This window comes from Lepidochelys kempii, chromosome 1 (assembly GCF_965140285.1).
Source record: "Lepidochelys kempii isolate rLepKem1 chromosome 1, rLepKem1.hap1, whole genome shotgun sequence".
NCBI classification, from domain to species: Eukaryota; Metazoa; Chordata; order Testudines; family Cheloniidae; genus Lepidochelys; species Lepidochelys kempii.
Window position 1 is genome coordinate 154639949 of NC_136380.1, and position 22707 is coordinate 154662655.

At 39.7% G+C, this 22707-nt stretch overlaps 1 protein-coding gene across 17 annotated transcripts in view; it reads right to left on the reverse strand.

Annotated features, from left to right (window-relative positions):
* Positions 1-22707, reverse strand: part of CASK (calcium/calmodulin dependent serine protein kinase) — a 421703-nt gene that overhangs the window by 137275 nt on the left and 261721 nt on the right. For 15 of the 17 annotated variants that reach the window (XM_073358759.2, XM_073358724.2, XM_073358808.2 and 12 more), the window contains exons 6-9: positions 21661-21763; positions 5240-5415; positions 3446-3568; positions 1060-1143 (exon numbers count right to left, since the gene is read on the reverse strand). The exons of 1 other annotated variant lie outside the window; for it this stretch is intronic. In XM_073358759.2, coding sequence (XP_073214860.1) covers positions 1060-1143; positions 3446-3568; positions 5240-5415; positions 21661-21763 — 486 coding nt within the window. Of the gene's footprint in view, positions 1-1059; positions 1144-3445; positions 3569-5239; positions 5416-15723; positions 15825-21660; positions 21764-22707 lie in introns of those variants that run through there. One more of the 17 variants, XM_073358815.1, reaches the window with a different exon arrangement.

The following is a 22707-nucleotide window of genomic DNA, read 5'->3' on the forward strand; positions in this document are numbered from 1 at the left end:
AGACAGCAGCATTACGGGTGATGGAGGGGGAATGTTGTGAGGCTACCATAACCATACAGAGTGGAAACAATGCAACCTTCTAGCAATGATCACCTGTGAAAAGAATACTTTTGTAAAGAAACCCTATTTCTGCAGCTTGAGATTTGCCTCATATTTCAACTATAGTGCATTTGGTTTGAGTTTGTCCCAAAATCTCATTTAGGTCAATGCATGACAAGACAATCTAAATAAGACATCTTATATTCAAGGTAATTAATCAATGATCATTAGACTAATTAAGATTCCTGACCTCATAATTCTAGATATTTCAGACTATAAAAACTCAATGAAACCAAGAGACTAAATGGAGGGGACGAGTGTCTGCAGCATGACACAGCAGCAAACTAATCCATTCTAAATATCTAGTTTCAGAGTAACAGCCGTGTTAATCTGTATTCGCAAAAAGAAAAGGAGTACTTGTGGCACCTTAGAGACTAACCAATTTATTTGAGCATAAGCGACCTGTAGCTCACGAAAGCTCATGCTCAAATAAATTGGTTAGTCTCTAAGGTGCCACAAGTCCTCCTTTTCCTTTTTCTAAATATCTATTTCAACTTTAAATCTTTACAATTTTAAAAAATACATAGAACTCTTGACTCGTATTAAAAGTCTACATGGCTTGTCTATACGGTGCAGAAATGCACACCAAAGGGTGTAAATAGTATAGCACTCAAGTGTGCTGCTCTAACTGCCCTGTGTAGATCCCACTGATGTGCTCTAAAAGGTTCCTAGTGCACGTGTTTGGGACTGTATCAACATGCACTAGGTACCTTGTAGACCATATCAGCAGAGTCTAAGGGGTAGTTAGAGCGCAACACTTTAGAGTGCTTTACTATTTATATCTTCCTGGTGTGCTCTGTCGCACCATATAAACAAGCCCTATGACACTTAATAACAAAGTTCTTTCACATAGAATTAGGTACTAGATTTCTTTTCTAATATTTTCAAAATTCCAAAAGAAAACCATATAAAATTTAAGGTAATGCAATTATATCTGTCTTAATGTCAGATTCCTTTTACCTTTAGTTTCCTTCTTGCATTGAATTTCCTCAGTTGCTCTACTGTTTCTGGAAGATGAATCTTGTATGCATAGCGATCCCTCTCCTACAATAATAAAAAAATACTCAAACTTCGCTCTGACAAAAAACATTAAAAATTGGCCAAGATATGCATTAGATACTATACTATCACACAGCAACTTAGGATTTGATTACACTGATGTAAACCAGGGGTCGGCAACCTTCGGCATGCGGCCCATCAGGGTAATCCGCTAGCGGGCCGCAAGACATTTTGTTTACATTGACTGTTCGCAAGCATGGCCCTCCGCAGCTTCCATGGGCTACAGTTCGCCGTTCCTGGCCCATAGGAGCTGCTGGGGGCCATGCCTGCGAATGGTCAATGTAGACAAAATGTCTCATGGCCCGCCAGTGGATTACCCTGATGGGCTGTGTGCCAAAGGTTGCCAACCCCGGATGTAAACATTAAGGAAATTTCTTATAGAAATCAAGATGGTTGGATTCCAGAATGGGGGAAAGGCAGGTGTTGTGTTGTCACTTTCTGTGGCTGAAACCTATGGTCAGTTGGTAGAACATTAATAGAACAGATTCTGTAAATTGCCGGGTAAGAGTTTTTCCTAAATTTGCAAATTACAAAAGAATTCAGGTTAAACAACATGGAACCCCCAATGTGAGCTGCTTCACTTAAACTGGATTTTTACTTTCTGTACTTAGTAAGTTTTCGACAGCAACAAAAAGAAAACACACAATATGAAAAAAAATTATGCAATCTATTCAATACCAGAGATTATAACTCCTAAAAGGCAGAGTCTTAAAAAACATATCTGATGCAAAGTCAGAAATAATGCAATTATTGCAGGTATGTTTGCTGCTCCCCATTCTTGTTAACAACATTCTTAAACACACAACACAATTTGAATACTTGAGCATCTCGGCAATTTAAAGCCATTTAATTGTAGGTATTACTGAAAGGAGTGGAGAGACAATCTTATTGATCTCTTTCAGTTTTAAGATTAATTGGTTAAAATTTTAGTACACTAACGTAGCTTTAAGATGTTGGTCATTTCAACATTTAAATATACAAATAATTATATTAGTATTAACTGATTATATTTAGAATGGCTTGTGTAACTGCAGACTCCTTTCTTCATTACTATTAAGTTATCAAAGAATATTTGAATATATCACCATACAATATTACACTTCAGCTTTAATATAAGGAAAACAGATGTAGTGGCTCTGTAAAACATTTATATTAATTAAAAAATACACTCTGGAGAGCCATATGATAGCATCATCTACCACAAATGACATTCACTACCACATTCATACTAATAATCTGTGTATATTGCATGCTGCCAATGACTCATGGCTGTATGTGATTAATGTAATTTTGACTCAGGAAAGGAAAGCTGAGTTTAGCTTAGTAAGGCAGATATATGAGAAGACTGAATTAGGGAATGCCAATAGCCACTTCAGGATTATGTTTGGAAGTATCTATTACAAATGCAATTTTGCCTCTTCTTACCTGCCCAAACCTCTCACCTGACTTTAAGGTAAAAAAATAAAGTTAGATCAGCCTCAAAATGTGCAGGTTAGCACTAGGTAGAGCCAAGGTTACATTTTTCTGCAAAATTTGCAGGGATTTGGACAATAAAGCTTCTCAGCTATGACACCCTAATGACAGAGGCATTCACTACAGTTCAAAAAGTCTAACTTTCCTTTGGCCACAATACAGAAAATAAAACACAAAATAGAAAGCAAGAGAGAAATAAAACTTTGTTAACCAGATTCTAACTAGTATCAATGCCCAGAACCAAAATTTATTAACTTCTGAATGCGGAATACTGCTACGGACCTCCAGCTCTGGTGAGTTTAGCACAGGACATCCTAGGGACTGCTGGAGAGTTCTGCTTACATTCTCCCCAAGCTCCCACCTTTCTTTGTAGAGAGAGGCTTCAAAATGTAACTCCTATCACTAGCAAGGGTTCTCAGTGGAAAAATATTTTTTTTCATACCAGAAGGCTGATAAAAGCAGCTGCTGAGCCTTCTCAGGTCACCTGCAGGGGAAGGAGGAAGAGATGGAAGATAAAGCTTCTAAAATTCACATAGGATTCTATCATCTGGACTCCAGGAGGGCCACAGCACGAGGTGGGAATGCTCCCCAAATCATCTTCCACACAGCACTACTCTACATCCTACAGTCCTCTTGAGGCACATATGGGGGCTCAATCCTGCAAGGTGTCGAGCACTCAGGCCCCAATCCAGTAAAGCACTTAAGCACATCTAAATGTTTCTGTAACTTGATGGCTAATTTGAAGAGCAAAAAATCAACTCCATGTTTTTAAGGATATGAATTTTTGAGATGTTATGTTGTTGGCTTTATTTACCTTCAGCCAAGGATGATTCAGTGCCTCATAAACGGTTATCCTTTCAGCTGGGTCCAGCATAAGCATGCGGCGTACCAGATCTTTGGCACTTTCAGAGATATGGCTCCACTGCCTGGGATTCATCTGATTGTAAGTGAAGAAAAAAATTAAAGCAAGTGACAGAGTACAACATTACAGGATACAGTTATTCTGTACAATGAGCAACTAAGGTATAAGGTTACACGACATTGGTACTATTGTCAATATTTTATTCCTATGAATGTACACATAAGACTTGTGCACCATTTAAAAAAGTATAGATATATGTTAGTATGTGAAAACTAAAACATTACGTACAGTGCTCGAGGATTATACAACTGGTAATACGGTACCCATTTTCCTACCTACTTTTTTTGCATGTAATGTTCCCTACAGATCAAATTCACCTTCCCTGTACAAAGCAAAAGTAATCAGGCTTTGTCTGTAGAAATGAAATGGATGAAAGGACAAGTTTATGAGCTGCAGTGCAGCCATTCTACACCACAGTGAAGTGTTGAGCTGCTGGATCTGAATAAAAGGGTTCCATGACCCCTCCCACTCTGTGGTTCTTAGGAATGCAGAGGACCTTGTGGACAACTGCTTCTTCCACAAGGCCAGTGTAAGGTTTAAAGGTTTCAGGAGACCTTTCGCTATTTCCTTGCAAGGGTAGAATTTAATCCAGAATTGAGAGCACATATGATATGGAAATCATTGAGACAAACAAATGTGCACTTCGATGTCACTTTTAGAATCAGTTTCAGAGTAGAACCACACTAAGCAAGCAACAACATACAATGTGATGTATAGTATAATCACACATTTCAAGTGTGACCAGCTTTGTGCCTTCAGCTGTTCAAGAAGAGAGGATTACCAATATAGGCACGCTCCATTAAGCATCTTACTGTTGTTGTAAAGCATTTTTTTCCCCTGAGGCTCCCAGCTGCAGAGTAGACATACCCTGGTCAATTAATAAAAAGAATACTACATATTATAGGACCATCAAGCTTTAGCAAGATTTTGGGCAATATTCTTACCACTTTGCTAATGTACGAAAGGTGTGATTTTGATGTATGCAAAGAAGAAGAAATGAAATGAAAGGGCTTTAACTCCTTCCTCATAATGACTCCATGATTTTGGAAAGTGTTATGAAACAGGTTTGTCCTCAGACACTGTAGTTTGTTATCAATTACCAGTAGCTCCTTAGTAAGTAATCAGTTCTTTCATAGTTTACTATACAGTGTAATACAACAAAAGTATGATACCATTTGTACACTAAGATAACCACAAATATTTTAACTAAATTAATGAGTTCATTCTTTAGCTATCACATTTAGCATTTAGAACTACAAACAAATGTGAGAAATTTCATAAAATGGAGGAATACATATAAGAGTTTATGTATATATCAGTCATACAGATAACACAGAACATATAGTACACACTGAGGCCCTAATCACAAAAACACATATGCATGTAAGTAGTCTCCCTGAACTCACTGTAAGATCAGGGTCCAATTTGATATTACGTTAGCTGCTTAATCTAGATAAATGATACGGTAATCTAAATGGCAGAGACTGTTAAACATATACTCCATGGAAAAATGGATCAATAATGATATAATTATCTCTATTTGCACATAGAGAGCTGTTTGTCTTGTGGAATTTTGCAAATTTCAGTCAGGCTAATTAGCAGCCAAAATATAGAAAGCAACTTCCAGAAATGTTTACAGCAGTGTTTTACCTCAGTGAAAAAGTAATCATGCACACTGTCATTTACCTTATATTTTCCTTTAATAATGCCTTCAAATAATCTTTCCTTGGTTCCATAAAAAGGCAGACAACCACTTAGTAGAATAAAAAGGATCACTCCACAACCCCAAACATCTACAGGCTTCCCATAGGGTTCTCTTTTTACTACTTCTGGGGCCATAAAATGAGGTGTTCCTACACGTCCTAAATGGAAATACAAACAAAACTGAGTAAAGTGATGTGTTTCAAACATGAAAATAAAAGTGAAAAGGAAAGAAATTAATCTGCATTAAACAGAAAAACAGTTATAATGGAAAGTTTTATTCACGGATTAAACTTTTTTTTAAAGACAATATTTTCCTATTCTATATTCAGTATTTGTGAAATGTGTCAGAATGGAGTAGTCACTAATTTCTCTGCTCCTTGGTTTACCCATCAATAAATTGGGTAAAATATTTACCTACCTTCCAAAAGATGTCATGTAATTAAAGGTTATTTTAAAAAGCTCTGAGATCCTTGGGTGAAATGTGCTGTATAACAAGTATTTGACAGCCATGGAGAGCAAGACTCTCTATTTATCCACAGAACAGGTACAACGGAAGACACTTCCCCCCAAATGCTTTACCAACGTTTCTTAACTTTGATTTGAAGAAGTCACCTCTAGAGCTGAGGTGGCTGTTCAGGTTCCATATCCTTTTCGCTGAAGGGTATCAAACAGTGCCTAATGTTTTTATGGTGTGGACATTGTCCTTGAAGAATTATACTTACAACACAAACTCACATCAGATGTTAATGTTTTGGGGGCAGGTTTTGAACCAGTGATTAAACAGAGGACCATGAAAACAATTATTTTTATGATCAATGCCCTTGAACTTTCAAGGGAGTAAAAGCAATCTTTTTTCTTAGGATTACTTTTGCTCAATTACTAACTGATGTGTTAAACTGAACAAATGTAATAAAATGCATTTTATCGCTCTCTGTACATTCATCCCCAAATGGTCCCTGTTGCAAAGGAACTACAGAAGAACCGCAAATTCTTTGTAATATGAAGACTTCTGATAGTTTCTGCAACTTTGACTTGAAGTACTTCTAGGGCTCCTCTGCCTTTAAATCCATAAGTTTTTCAATCCAATCCACTTCCCTAACTAATTTCCTTAATTTTTTAAAGTTAGCCTTTTTGAAATAAAAAATCCTAGTCACAGATCTATTTTTGTTTATCCTTCCATTTAGTTTGAACTGAATTAGCTCATGATCACTCGAACCTCACTGCTCACCAAAACCAAATCTAAAATGGCATCCTCTCTTGTCGGTTCAGCAACTACTTGGTGAAGGAATCCATCATCTATCGTATCCAGGAAAATCTGAGCCCTATTATTATTACTAGCACTTGTCCTCCAGTCTATATCTGGGAAGTTAAAGTCTCCCATGATCACACAATTCCCATTAGTATTTACTTCTTTAAAAACATTAAAGAGGTCTCTCTCCATATCCACATAGGATCCCGGCGGTCTATAGCACACCCCAGGCACTATCCCAGGGCAGGCTCTAGTAGCTTTCTTCCCCAGTGTGATTTTTGTCCACACAGACTCTGTCTTATCCATTCCATCACTTCTTATTTCTTTACAATCTACCTCATCATTGATATACAATGCTACTCCACCACCTCTGCCTTTATTTCTGTCTTTCGTAAACAGCACATACCCTTCAATACCCGTACTCCAGTCATGACGACTATTCCACCATGTGTCTGTTATCCCTATAAGATCTGGTTTCACTTCCTGCACCAGTAGCTCTAGTTTCTCCATTTTGTTATCTAGGCTCCTCACATCTTAATTTTTGCCATTTGGCTTCACTCACATTCTTTACCCGATTGGGCACAGACATTCTACCACCAATATTACCTATTAGATTGATATGTACACTGCCCTTCTGCCTTATATCCATTCTCCTACCCATGGTTGTATCCTTTCTTACTTCATTTTCTTCTCTCTCAAAAAGAATAATTGGCATGGAGATTACCTGGACATCTCCAACCATCTCCCCCGAATTCCTAGTTTAAAGCTCTCTTGATCAGTTGTGCCATCCTCTATCCTAGAAGTCTATTTCCCTCCTTACTCAGGTGAAGTCCATCTCGAGAGAACACTCCTCTGTCCATGAATGCCTCCCAGTAGCCATACATTCCAAAGCCCTCCTTATAGCACCACTGCCTGAGCCATCTGTTGAGCATCATAATCTTGTCACACCTTTGTTGCCCTTCTCTAGGAACAGGCAGAATCCCACTGAAGATCACCTGAGCCTCAATTTCCTTTAGCGTCTTCCCCAGCCTGGCATAGTCTCCCTGGATACGTTCCAGCAAGAATCTATCTGTATCATTTGTTCCCACATGAAGGATAATCAATGGATTCTTTCCCGCTCCAGTTAGGATCCTCTTCGGCCGCAGGTCCACATCCCGTATCTTAGAACCCAGCAGACAGCACACCCTTCTGTTCTCTGGATCAGCTCTTGTACAGGCCTGTCTATTCTTCTCAGCAATGAGTCCCCAATCTCGTAGACCTGCCTTGTCCTGGCGATGGAGTGATTCTCCAGTTTATCCCCTTTTCCATCTGGCCGAAAGTCCTCTCGATTTCCATTGCCCCTTGCAATCCTCTGCAACCCATCCTGTATCCTCCGGGGGCTCATGTTTGGTGTTATCTCCATTGACTCTTGCCCTCTTCCAGTAGGACTATCTGCTCTTCTCTTTTTCCTTGCCCTCTCACCTTCAGTGACCACCTGCTGTGCCCCTTCTTCATTTTCCAACTCCGCAAACCTGTTCCTGAGCTCTATTTCTCCTTCACTGCCCTGTCTTTTCCTCTGCCTGGTTCTCTTAGTCATATGCTTCCACTGTCCTCTCTCCTCACCCAGCAGTATCCCCTCAGAGTTCTTCGGTCCTGCTTCCATCTGCAACTCTGAGCTTTTCCCTTCAGCCTCCTCATGTCTTTGCTCCATCATCTGCTCAAACCCCCTTCTAAACTCATCCAGAGTCTCCACCTGCATCTCCAATCCTAGGATCTTCTCTTCCATTAGCTCTATCAGGCGGCACTTCATGCAGACAAAATTCTTTTCGTGTACCCCCTCCAGGATCATGTACATGCCACAGCTTCTACATCCAGTCATTTTCATTGTGTCTTCCGCTACTTGGGTCACTACCACTGCTGCCTCTGTGTCTGTCATCGCCTTCCCACTTAAGTCCTGTTAGTCTAGGGAACACAAACCAAACCAAAATACACACCCACAGCAAAACAAACCGCCAGTGAGCACGAAAACACAACCAGAACACCACACACTCCCTTCACTAGCCTGTCTGTTCCTTTGCCTGGCTCTTAGTCTTCCCCCAAACTCCTCCAACAGAACTCCCGCTCAAACTCCCCTGTTTACAGCTCTGTTTGCTGGCTCCTGTGCCACTGCAGCTGTCTGTGCCGCTGCCTGACTGGCTGGCTACCTTTATCGGACCCCTAGTCAGAGAAGCCCCGCCCCCTAATCAGGGCTCAGCTTCTCTTCCAGCACACTGCCCCTACAAGCCTCTGAGGTGGGGCATTTATGGAATCCAAGCTTACCAAGTTGCTTACAATCATATGGTTTTTTCCACTGAGTGCCTACAGATCCATGTAGAGGATATCGATGCTAGTAGTATCACTGCTTATAGGAGAGTCTCCTTCAGCTTAATGGTAGAGCTACTTGGATGAGGAGGTTACTTACGTGTAACTGGAGGTTCTTAGACATTTGTGATCCCTATCTATAGGCCTCTGAGAGCTTTATGCATGCGCACCATGTGTCCAGAGCCGGAGAATTTGAAAGTAGTGTCCACTGATCCGTGCATGCTCCCTGACTCATGGTTTCATACAAGGTGATAAAGTGTGGGTCAGACTGACTGCACCTCCAATTCCTTCTCCACCACAAATCCAACAGATCCACAACAGAGGGGAAGGAGGGCGGGAAGTGGAAAACATGTAGAAGAACCTCTAGTTAGAGTAAGTAACCTCCTCTGCTTTGAGCCTTCAACTTTGTGCCCCCGTTTGTTGATGTAGCCAACAGTCGTGGTGTTGTCTGACATGATGAGAAAATGAGGCCCAGGAGGAATAGGCTAGTCCAGGCCATGACTAAAGGACTCTTGGCTACATGAGTTTGAGTTCTTGTGGAGTCTGGAACCTGTCCCTTGGTTGGTAGGCTTGTGATCTGACTGAGTTGATGATGGCCTCTATAAAGTCTAGGCATTTTCTGGGGTTTTTTGGTCTGTTTTTGACATTGATACTGACTCTGAGGGGAGAAAGGAGGCCGAGCAACATGGAAGTTGAAAGATACAGCCTGATTTTTTTGTCTCATTTTGTTTTAGGTTAATAAAGTCAATTCATTTGTATACAGGGCCGGCGCACATCATTTTGGCACCTGAGGCAGGGAGCTCAAATGATGCTCCCATGCCCCCTCGCTTGGGCCAAAACTTTGAAAGGTCTCAATTCTGACTTCTTCCTGTTCTACTCCTCTCATGGTACTGCTCTGCTACCTACCCCAGTAAAGGAGAACTAACAACTTAAAATGCCTTGTTCAAAAATTTTAATTAACACTTAACTTTCAAATGCCTGAACAGCAAATGTAACTTTTCTTGTCTGCACAGTAAACACTGACATTTTTAGCTGTTTGAATAATCAAAGGGGTGCTTTCCGTGCCTTCTTGGTTGCAAAGATTTGAACTGCTTCCTGCTGAAGGTCCACAGTCTGAGCCAGCTCATGCTCTATTAAGATGATTGCAAGGCCGACCAGCCTCTCCTGTCTCATTGTGGAGCGTAGATGTGTTTTTATTAACTTTAGCTTGGAGAAGCTGCGTTCTCCACTGGCAACTGTTACAGGAAGCGTTAGAAGTATGTGCAGAGCAACAAAAGCATTTGGAAAGAGGGTAGTCATCTTATTTGTGCACATATATTCCAGAACAGCCTTTGGAGTTGATCCTGCTGAAATGTATCTTGAAAGGACTTTCAGTTCATCACCTAAATCACTCGCATCAATATCATGCATGTCATCACGCGTCAACACTGTCTCTGGTGCCCTGCATTGCTGGTGTAGGTTTTCTTCAGGTATAGTGAAGAGTTTTGGAATATCCTACAACATCCCAAATATACTGCTGTGTTCCTTGAGCTGCATGAAACGTTCTTCAACTGACTGTATTGCACAATCTAGCACCTGGTTAAAGAATTCAACTTTGAATGGTTGTTTGGGGTCTCTTATGGGATTATCCCATGCCTCGTAATCAAAATGTCTTCTTCTTTGGTGACTGTTGTATTCTTGAATGGGTGGGAAAATAGCTTCAGTGTGATGTTCCTCTGCCAACTTCTGTGCACTCTTCAGAACGTTTTGAAATCCCTCATCTGACCGATAAGACTGTAGGTATGACTTTGTTTTGTCCAGTTGTTCCATTGCTCCAGATATATCAAAGTCAACACCTTGGAGTTTCTTGCTTACAACATTTATTCCAAACGGGATGTCATGTCACAACACTAAGCTACACAGAAATTTGAAGCTATGTATGTTTCTGGTGATTCCACTTCCCTCTGCCACTGTTCTCCCAAGAACAGTTCCTGTCATAGCTTTATCCTCCATAATAGCAACTATGGCATCATCTATCTTCCCCATCTGGTGTTTGATAGGCTTTATCGCCACCATTCGACTTTCCCATCATGTAGCACTAAGTGGTTTCAGTGTCAGAGAGGATGTTCCCAGATGTTGATTCAAAATTTGCCATCGATGAGTTGATGCAGAGAAAAATACATAGATGCTTTGAATTACATTAAAAAATTCAGCAGCCTCACTAGAAGCTGATGCTGCATCACTGACCACCAAGTTCAATAAATGAGAACTGCATGGGACAAAAAAAGCTCAAGGGTTTAACTCTCAAATCTGTGTCTGCACTCCTCTGTTCTTTCCTCTCACGTTAGCACCATTATCGTAGCCCTGACCTCTCATGTCAGCTGTCGCAATTCCCGTATCTTCCAGCTTTCTAAGAAGCACATTTGTCATACCAGCTCCTGTAGTATCATCAATGTCAATAAATTCTAGAAAATTCTCTGACAGTCACCATTGCAGGGACATTTTCACTAGGTTCTGTTGTTGTTACAAAACGCACCATTTAAGTCATTTGTTCCATATGGCTGATGTCAGGTGTGCAGACCAGAACAACAGAGTAATATCTTGCTGCCTTCAGATCTGCCACAATCTTCTGTTTGACTTTTGTTGCCAGTAACTGTAATGGTCTCATTTTGAATTGTTTTTCCAAGGTAGTGGTGTGTGTACATTTCTTGGGTGGTGACTCTTCTTAAATGCTCCTGGAGCACAGCATCAAACTCAGCCATCAGCTCCACAATTTTAAGGAAGTTTCCATAGTTTGGCACATACAGCTGACCTGAAGTGCCACGCAGTGCTAGGTTTTGGGTAGCAAGCATTCTCGCAATGAGCCTTTTCAGAACATTTTGCCAGTAAAGAGACTCTGATGCAATCTTCTCTTGATGCTAACATCTATGGTGGCCTTTAACTTTAGTCTCATCTCAAGCTCTTTCTACCTATGGAATGCTCTCTGGTGATTTGCTGCCTTCTCCTGGCATGCCAGATTTCTAGCCAAATTTTTCCAGTCCTTTGTTCCTGTAGAACCCAATGTGGCTGAAACAGTAGACTGGAAGAGTTTGCAACAAAAACAGTATGCAGCATTCTGGGTTTTTGAGTACATAAAGCCATGGCCTCTCCACTTTGTCACCATTGGGGATTTCAGTAATGTATTGGATGGAAACTTCTATTTTCATTGTCTTTGGGGAACATGAAGTTTTTCACTTGCTGTGGCCCATGCAGTACAAGGAAGTCCCTCAGGCTACTGCTCAAGTTGGCCCACAGTCCTGGATCATCTAGACTTAAGGAACTAAACTTAGCAGCAGCTGTTTCTTGCACCTCCACCACACTCCTCTCTTATCTACACTTTTCTTCAGGAATGTGCATGGTTACATCCATCTGAGATGGAGATATGGATGCTGCAGTAGCTGCCAGGTCACCTGCACTCTGACTAACTGGAAGATCAGGCATCTCCTCACCACTCACATCCTCACTGGGGCCGGAAGGCTCACCGTGAACATTTGTGTCTATGTATCTCAGGAGAGCTCCTTCGTGCTTAGATAGAAAAGTTTCTTTTTCTTTCTTTCTTTTTTTGAATGCTGCCCCAGAGGGGCGTTTTCTTCTTTCACTCATGACTGCTGTTCTGTGACAGCTATAGTGGCTCTCAACACTCAGTTGAAGGGGACAAATAAGCAGGCTGGTAGCGGGGCCTGAGTGAGGGAAAATATCAGTGTCTTAAGGGCCTAACCTGCTCCTACTACTTCAGTTGACTGCCTGTTCTCCTCAAGGGGGTCCAGGGAAGCAGCAGGAAACAGGAAGCTCTCTGACAAGCTGGTGTTAATCAGTCCAGGCTCCTGGGGGTGCTAGAGAGGTACATAAGAGGCTCCTCCTCCTCTCTCTCCCTGCAGCTCCTGCTGCTTTCTGTTATTCCCTCTCACCTTTTCTCCTGCCTGCCTGTCTCGTGCCCTCCTTCCTCCAGCACAGCACTCCACCATCTCTGTGCATCTAGAGCAGAGAGACTACATATGCCCCAGCATACATTTTGGGTCCTAGTGGCCCTCCACCCCACAGTCTGGCACCTGAGGCGGCCGCCTCAGTTTGCCTCATGGTAAGGCCAGCCCTGTTTGTATATTCTCAATATCAAAATTAATCTTTTACGTTTCTTTAATTATGAACTCATAAAAATATTCAACAGTATCCTGCAATTACAAGAAAGTACTAGTATATATTCTTTCAGCATTTTTTCCACTTAACCAAACAATATATTTAAGTTTATTACTGGTTAATGCTCAAACACCCTAAACCAAAAATTCCCAAAGCTATTTACATATTCTGATCAATATACTTAGCACTACAAAAAATATGACCAAAACCAGAAATGATTATCTAGAAACATTTTGAGAATGGACTTGAAACTGATGTACTAATTAGCTTCCTTATTTTTTCTGAAGGAAGTGTTCCAATGCTTGGGTAACAGTTTCTAAATGGCCCCCTTGTCTTCCTAATTATAGTTAGTATGTACAAAAAATACACAGCTACTGCATAACAACAAGCAAGACAAATATAAAACACATGTAAAACTTTACAGTTGTCAGAACTGCAGCTGCAACCATGATATGCAAGGGTTTTTTTTAAAGTGTAGTACCCACCCATTTTGCTCATATTAATTTCAGTATTAACAAGTGACCTCAAATGAAGTTATGAGCTTTCAGCATAGGCAGCAGTAGTCAAGTAGTAGACAAGTAGTCAGACTTATCGGGTTTTATTCCCTACCCTGTTTTTGCTGACCTGCTATGTGGCTTTGTACAAAGTCATAATGCTCAATGTCTCAGTTTCCTCATCTTCACAATGGGCACATCAGTAATTCCCTATTATACAGGGATATTGTGAATTATTTTGTTCAGCACTTTGAGGTAACTGGATGAAAGATGTTAGGTAAGTACTATGTATTTACATAAAACAGAAAGAAAAAGATTTTCATTGAAATGGGAGCTACATACATTAATTTTAGAACTTGACAGAAAAGACTGCATCCCTGAGCAGCTCATAACATTGGCTATTGTAGAAGCTCATGTCATTGCTGACCTGACAAGGAACCAGAGCAGCCAGGAGAAAGCCCCCAGTGCATAAAACAAATCTCTATTTGTTTCAGAAAACTGTTTTGGTTGAAGAGCCTTCAAGAATCTAGGGACCCTATACCTGTTTTAGGATTACATACTTCACCCTGTACTTAAGAACACACACAAAACAAATAGCAACTTGATTGACTGTGACATTTAAGCTGGAAGGCAGGAAAAAAATAACATGAACTTTAGCAACTGTATGTAACAGAGTTAAAATTGTGTGTGGTGGGCAACTTGCATTTTCCCCATGAGGTTACAGTTGTTTTTGTCCTCATCAGATGAGGAAATGAAACTGAGGTTATGTTTCCGAAGTTAGGTCTTCGACATTGCCTCACAGTATTGCTGCTATGTCAGCAAAGCAGATTAAAAAAAACTGTATACCATGCAAAACACCTGTTAAAGTTGAAACTTCAAAGGTTATGTGCTAAAAAGGGTAAAGGACACTTCAATACACTTAAGATATTTGCTAACTTCTTTTTTTTAAGTCAGCGAGGCCCCATATTTAATATGGTAAAATGCTGCAGCTCCTTTTCTGGTGATATCACACTTATAGTTTACATTTAATAGCTCTGGAGAAAGAAGGTTGCCTATGTAGTAAACAAGTCCCTTTCCAAATATCACACCTTTAAATAAAATAATTTCTGGTTTTATATACTCTAATACAGAAGGATTTTTTTCCAATAAAACAATCTTCACACTAGGGTCCTTCCTGTTTCCTCTCTAAATGAAACAGTCTCTTAGGCCCTCAGGAGTCCTTGTTCCTTTGTAGACACCAGATAACACCCCTTTCTTCCTTCTGCTACACAAGGAACTCTTTCATCCAATAACCAGACTAAGCCCTCCCTCCATTTTTTCCCAATGACCTGACGTAAATGTTAAGAAAAACATGGTATTTTATTGTATTTTTCATTATTCGTCACATCCAGGAAATAAACATAAGAAAATGTTTTTTATTTTAATTTTTTAAAAACAATTGTAAAAAAGAAGAATGTAAGGAGTTCTCAGTGCCTTGGTATATAAATAACCCGGTAACCCTAAAGGTTAGTTGTGCTATACATAACTTAGTTGATATTTAATGCAAGCAAGTCTATGGAGACCCCTTTACTCAGACAAAAGGGTGAAACTGCAATTTGGACTGCTGTTAAAAAGACACTAAACTAGCAAAAACACCACTTTAGAACATTAGTACTGAGATCAAAGTGAGGAAATTCAGAATTATGGATTCCCTGTAAAGTCCATGATATTAGAGCACAGATGATATAATTTTTAATCAGAGTGTTCCAGGACAGTTGGCAGCATTATATACCCTACAACTAAGAAAATATTTGGGGGCCTGGACGATCTGGAAGACTAAAATGGATAACATAGCTTTGTGCTTCTAGGCCACACTCTAATTTGATCTAGGTCAAATCAGATCAGTAACTGAAGGTCATTACCATCTGAAGGCTCTTCAGTGGCATGTGCTGAATATGATGGTAGTCTGTCCAATCTCCTGTTGACAAATATCCAAATCACAAAATGATCTTATGTTGCCTGTTTCAGCAAAGAATGCAAAGTCTGAATAGATATGGAGACTTATACCCTCTCACCATTAAAGGGGAGCCTTCCAGATCAATCAGTTCTGAGGCACATTGCAATGTAGTATGAGAAAGCTTGCACAATTGATAATTTTCTTTGTGTGTTCTGTAGATAAACAGAGAGCTTCAGTCTCCAGTGTTGCCAATCTTAAAACCATTCACAAGTGCTAAAGATAAATTTTGACTTACCTTTGATCATTTAGTTTCTATGACTCTTTCCGTATTATTCCAGACAATAGGGTTATGCTTTCCACAAGAAGAGTATATATAGAGACCCAATCAGATTTTGTCATCCCTAAGGCAGGGGACTGATGACCAAGATATCAGTAGGAGATTCTTTCAACACCAGTAGTGTCTGAACGATGTATAAGGAAACAACTGGAACAAATAATTTTTAGGGAAAAAAAATGTGAGGTACTAATAAACATCACCATCCGACCTCTCATAATAGAGTAAAATGTTTTTAAATTAAGGAATTCCAAAAAGAGTGGGATGTCTAGAATAATGTGGAAGGAATAAAGGAATCACACAAACTAGATCAGATTGGTCAAATTTTACTACCTCTAATTCCTTTCCACATTATTCCAGACAATAGAAACTTTTAAAGCAGGTGCGAGGAAGATGACTAGATAATGAAAAAAATACTATTCAATTTCAGTTGAAACTATTGCTTGAAGAAACCTTAATTTGAAAGATGTATCAACTGGACATCTAGACTGTAGGGTCCAGAAAATGTATAAAAGCAAAGATCACATGGTATCCAGATAAGTTACAACAACTGATGCACGGGCCTTCTTTGCCCACGAAACTGCTATAGAGACAGTAAACTGATCCTTAATTAATTCGCGAATAGACTTTTGTTTAGCCACACAGGTCTGCAATATGCACTCTGAAATCCACCTAGGTGCAGAAATGAGCTTTTGGCAACTTGTATCTTTTGAATAAAAAACAAAGTCTGTCAGAGTCAAAGCACTGTCAAAGTATATTTTTATTTTCCTCCTAAAATCTAGTTTATGTAGACTTCTCAGCATACAGTGGGTTAACGCACTATCTCGGTGAAAAGAAGAAAACTTTGGGGATAAATGAAGGAATTGTGCGTTTACAATACTAACTTGTCCTTACAAAATGTAAGGAACAGCGTGCCACATAATTTGAACATTATAATGTAGAGCAAATAGCTACTAAAAATCTAGTCTGTGTGGAAATAAAATAAAATGTTCTGAAACTTCTAGCAAGTTAATTTAGAGCATTTAGCCCCACCAAGAATATAATTATATATGGATGGGAATCCATCAATATTCAGGACTTCTCAGACTGTCCCCAAAGCCACTGTCTGATCTTCAGGGAACTATATGATAGTCTCTTACTCAGCCATTTTGGTCAGAATTCTAGAATGCCAGCTGGTGAAGCACCAAGAGAACGGACTTTTTGCATATGACCCTATGTAAAGACCACATCGTATTCTCTAGTAAGATAAACCTGATTTTTTTGATCTATGAGGATACTACATGATCCTGGGGGACACTTCTTGGGTAACTAATATTTAGCAGTTATGCCTTGAGCAAAATCAGTACTGGACTGGGATGGCACAACAGGCCTTGAAGATGGTTTCCTAGTAACAAAGTGAATGGAGTTGTTATCCAGATGAACAGAGTTTCAAGACCTCTGTAGCCAGTGCAGAACTACCAATATGTTTACCTGCTTTGTACTTATCTGTTTTTGTTAATGGTACTAGCTCAACCTTGGAGAAAATACATAAGCTAAGTGAAAAAAAAAATCACTGGTGGACTCAGTGCTTATTTTCTGTCACACTTTTACCCATACCCTCACTGAAAGACTTGGGTACTTGACAGTCAAGACGTGTTGCTATCTGATCTACAGTTAGTGCTGCTGAAAACGTACATCATTGAAAGTATTCTGAGACACACCTTTCCTAGAAGAGAAGCAGAGATCACAAGAACGTGAGTTTACGTCCATGTAGTCACTAACTTGTTATGTTTCACCTGTCTCTGCATCACATATGTTGAACTGTTCCCAACATATTGATGGACATCTTCCTCTATGAAAGTAGCTGCTGTTCACAAAGTGTGACAATCCATACGTATTCTCGATACAGAGAAAATTCCATCTTGGTTTACTGTGAATTCAGAACACAATACACCTTGCTTCTTCCTAATGGCACTAAAGGGAACACATTGGTATTTCCACATATTTCTTTTTGGCCTAGTGCGAAATGAACTATGACTTCAACGTCCAAAAGATTTTGTACCGGGTCCTTAATGGTCAGACTCTTAAAAAATAATCTCTGGTGACTTGAGAGTTGAATAAATTGCATAGCTGTGTTTCTAAAAATTCTTGAGTGAATCTTTTTGTTAATTATTTCCAGTACGCACTTGTCCAGTGTTAACATCCTCACAGGCTTTTATGTTAATGACCCTTTGTCAGTTTGACAGGATGAATTAGCTGGATTAGGCTCCTCCAAACAAAGCAAAAGGGACTCTAATTTAAGAAGTGGAAGAATTTCTGAGACTAAAAGCCTGGCCTGATCTCAAGTACCTGCAAACTGAGTTTACTGTCTTGACCAGTAGAATTACAGAACTGTTTTAAAAAAAAACCCTGTACAGTGGTAAAAAGTTTATTTTTGGTAACAGTATAGATTCAAGGCCTTACTAAGTAAAAATTATTTCTTCAAAGGCAAGCTTAATAGATTTTGAGGCAGCAACTGCTCTCTCCAGTTGTGTTCTCCTGGATTGTGTGCAATTTGGGCTTGTCAGATACAGACATGTCACTGTAAAAAATGTAGAGAAAACAGGCACATTCCCATGAAAATAAAGAAAAAATAAATCTGAAGAACTCAATTGTATATACTTATATATATTTTAGAGAAATCACTGCAAAAATACTGATCTACATGTAAACGGAGGGGCTTTTGAACAACAGCTTGTCTACATGTGGAAATTTACTGGCAGAACTATATCAGTATAATTATACTGCTATACTTATTCTGGTATACAGTGTAGTTTACACCACTACAGTTACAGCGGTTTATCTTATACCACTTTCAAAGTGACAAACTAAGGACTGGGGCTGTGTCTACACTGCCACTTTCAGTGCTAAAACTTTTGTCATTCAGGGGTGTGAAAAAACACCCTCCTGAGCGACAAAAGTTTTAGCGTTGAAAAGCGCCAGTACAGACAGTGCTTTATAGCCGGGAGCTGTGCTCCCGGCGATAAAGCTACCACCGCTTGTTCGGGGTGGTTTTTTCTTTTAATCCCCGGGGGAGAGCTCTCACGGCGATAAAGCATGTCTATACTGCCTATGTCACAGCGCAGCCGTGGCCGCGCTGTAACATGGGCGGCATAGACATACCCTGGAAAAAGGCACTCTTATTCCAGAATAAGAATGTCCACCTGGGGAGTTATACTGGTATAATTATAGCAGTATAATTATACCAGCATAGTTCTGTCAGTAAATTTCCCCATGTAGACAAGCATGCAGTATATATGGTACTAGTTTCTGCTGCTCCCCTATGGACCTGTGAATGTCAGTGAGCATCTAGCATCTGCAGCAATTCTGCCACTGCACATTTTTAAGGTTTACTGAAGACCACTACAGGCCAGGAACACACAGACTTTCTAAAGTCAGCAGAAGCAAGAAAGTGTGGGGACTGTCCTGCCTAAATCAACAATTCTTCAAAAAAATCTGGCTGAAAAAAAATCAGCACATACATAGCATACTGCATCTGAGGAGAAATATATTTTTTAACTGTTTATGTGAAGCAGAGTTAGTTTTTGAACTCAAGAAACTGCAACTTTCTATTTCAAAATTACATCTGTGACTGCAAACAGTTGGAACTGACAAAGCCCTGGCTGACAAGGCTTGACAAAGCCCTGGCTGGGATGATTTAACTGGGAATTGGTCCTGCTTCGAGCAGGGGGTTGGACTAGATGACCTTCTGGGGTCCCTTCCAACCCTGATATTCTATGATTCTATGATATGCAGCTGATAAATTTACTGTTCTTCTATAAAGTCTGTAGCTCCCATAATTCATACAGGAGACTCCTGACAGATGAGGAGTGATGAAATATTTTTTTAAAGTTACTAAACAGAACTTATTTACAGTACATAAAACTAGAAGAACAAATAGAGCTTATTGTTGAGTGCTGACATCATACTAAGCTCTGAACAAATACACAGGTAGATAATCTGCTCCCAAGAGATTACAGACAGCACAGTTCAGACCTATGTGATATATAGTGGATGACATAAGGTTGAAGAGAAGAATTCTTCCAGAAGTCATCCTTCCAAAGTTTTGTGAAAAAAGTATCCTTTAAGGAAAGATTTCTGGAGGAGGAAGAGGATGTTTGCCAGACATGAGGAATGCTGTTCAAAGAATAAGGAACAGGATAAAAGAGGGCATGAAGATGAGAGGAGAAAGATAAGGAGTCTCTTAAGGAGGTAAACTTGGGAGGAAAGAGTAGTACAAAGAAGACTTGATACTACACATAGGTGGAGTGGAGTTTTGTAGGGTCTTGGAAGGTGAAGAAGAAGAAGAAGAAGAAGAGAAGCCGATTTGAATTTGAAGCTGATGGTGAGGGGATGCCAGCAAAAAGGCTAGATGTGGCAAACGAGGACCAAGACTTAGAGGAAGATTTTCACACTGGGGATTAAGGAGGACAGATTTTAGAGAGGCTTCAAAACAGCCACTAACAGGATTTAAAAACAACAGTAGCACAGGGAGAAGGACTGATATGAGATGAAGATATCACAGAGGCTAAGTGCCTCAGTCATGGGTGGATAATGGAATTGTATATGGTGACAGAAAAGGGAGGGGCAAAAGAACCTTTGGGAGAAATTTAGTTTTTTGTCAAGTGGAGCTTGGGATAATGGTTGGACATCCAGGAGAAGACGTCTGAAGGAGTCAGGCATGTAAGACCAGCAGCACTGTAATGATAGCTGAAACAAAAGGAGTGGATAAAGTCACGCCGCGACCGAGGAGAAAAAGGAAAGAATCAAAATTAGAAGCCCAAGAAATATCACTGAAAAAGGGGAAGAAGCAGAGATGCAGAAGAAGCTGCTGGAAAAGGTGAAATCCAAGAGAGCACAAAGACATAAAAAGCTCAGGAAAAAAGCAAATGGAGCAGAAGGAAATAATTATCTTATTCAAAAACAATAGCTCAGAAGGACAAGTACAGAGAAGAGGATCTCAGACACACCCAGAAGAGACTAACGGTTGTCGGTGTCCGTGGTTTCAGTGGAGTGTACAGAAGCCAGATTGCAACAGATCCATTCAAGCATTAGAGGAGAGAAAGTTGAGGCAGCGCTTCAAGAAGCTTGGAGGTGAAGGGCAACTGCTCCCCTGTTGTAGAAAACCTAATGAAATCCTTGGCACCAATCCCCTACCCTGGCAATGAAGTCATCAGAAAACTGATTGGGTCTTCATCTGTGCAGGCTGAATATCGCATAACCCTATTGTCTGGAACAATATGGAAGGTAGCTAGAGGAAATAAAATTCACAGAAAAATGTAAGCATTCTGTCAGTAAATATATATGTATCAAGAAATAGACTCGTATGCAACACCCATACTACAGCATTACAATTTATAAAGATCTACAGGTTATAACTCATGTGACAACAATATGTGACAGGAAAGTGTAGGTGTTATAACACCTAGGCACAACAGAGCATCATTAAGGTTGCTATAGTAACCCTTAATTCAATGTCCTTGGCTTTAATTTCAATCTTAATGTCAGTTTTGTTTCTTTTTGTGTGTCAACTGTGATGAAAGGACATACTGATATGGAAGAATTTCTGATTTTTTTCAGTCGTAACTTGATCAAAACAATTAAACTTGTAATTTTTAAGGGAATTTCTCTTTATAGTTGCTCAATACATTATAGGTATACTATTAATGAATTAACAATTTAGACTGATCAAGTATGTGTTTATAAAGTTCATAAAACCTTTAGTGCATGAGTTGCATACTAAAATATTTGCAGAATTTTTTATTTGTAGGGCATGTTCCTCTTGGAAATGTACATTTTTAATGCTATAGCACTATACACGCACCACACACACTCAGTAGTTTAAGGTTTTGAAGGCAAAACACAAAATAAAATTCTTACCTCCAGCTACTAGTCCAGACTCCCCTAACTGAATAGCTACCCCAAAACCACCAAGCTTTACAGGTGCTGAATTCTCCTTTGAAGCAAGTAGCACGCAGTGTGGCTGAAAAGAGAAAACCCAGCAGACATGATTATAATACCAAAAAAATCCAACCTGCTTGAAGAACTGAAAATATCTTTGTAATATATTAAAAAGAAGCTTAAGTTTTTGTCTGTGGAATGGAGTCCACTTCGGCATCTTTTTACTTCTTCATTTCAAACTTTTATTTTGGTACAGCATAAGCACCTCACCTCTTGCTGGTTTCCCTCTAGTCTTGCCTTAACACAGCAAGGCCTCATCAGGGCTAGTTGGTACTCACAGAGAACGCAGCCTGAAGTCATGACAATATGACGAATAAGAACTCCATGAAAGTCTACCAACTTTTCCAACAGGATGTAGCTCTAGTTCTCCAGCGGAAACATCCCATCTCTGAGAGACCTTATGTTTCACATAAACAACATACAACCTTCTTTTGGAGCTCAAGCCTATCCCAACATAACCAGCAAAAATTTCAACCTGCAAAAGGGAAGCAAGCTGCCTGTATGAGATATCTAGCAAACAGTGACCTTCGGGGAAAAAATAAAAAAACTCAGGTGTTGACCCAGATTCCTTGTATCATACAACCTTCTTTTGGAGCTCAAGCCCATCCCAACATAACCAGCAAAAATTTCAACCTGCAAAAGGGAAGCAAGCTGCCTGTATGAGATATCTAGCAAACAGTGACCTTCGGGGAAAAAATAAAAAAACTCAGGTGTTGACCCAGATTCCTTGTATGGCATTTGTGCTTCTACTCTTCCACAATTCATACCAACAGTAATAATCAGATGGAAAATATAGGAATTAATCATATTATGTAAGTATTTTGGGCCAGGAGGTTAGGGAATCTTTGTGTATCAATACAAAATTATATTTTACATATATATATGCTCTTGATTAAAAAAATCGCAATTAATCTCAGTTTTAAACAATAGAATACTGAATTATTAATTTTGGATGTTTTTCTACAT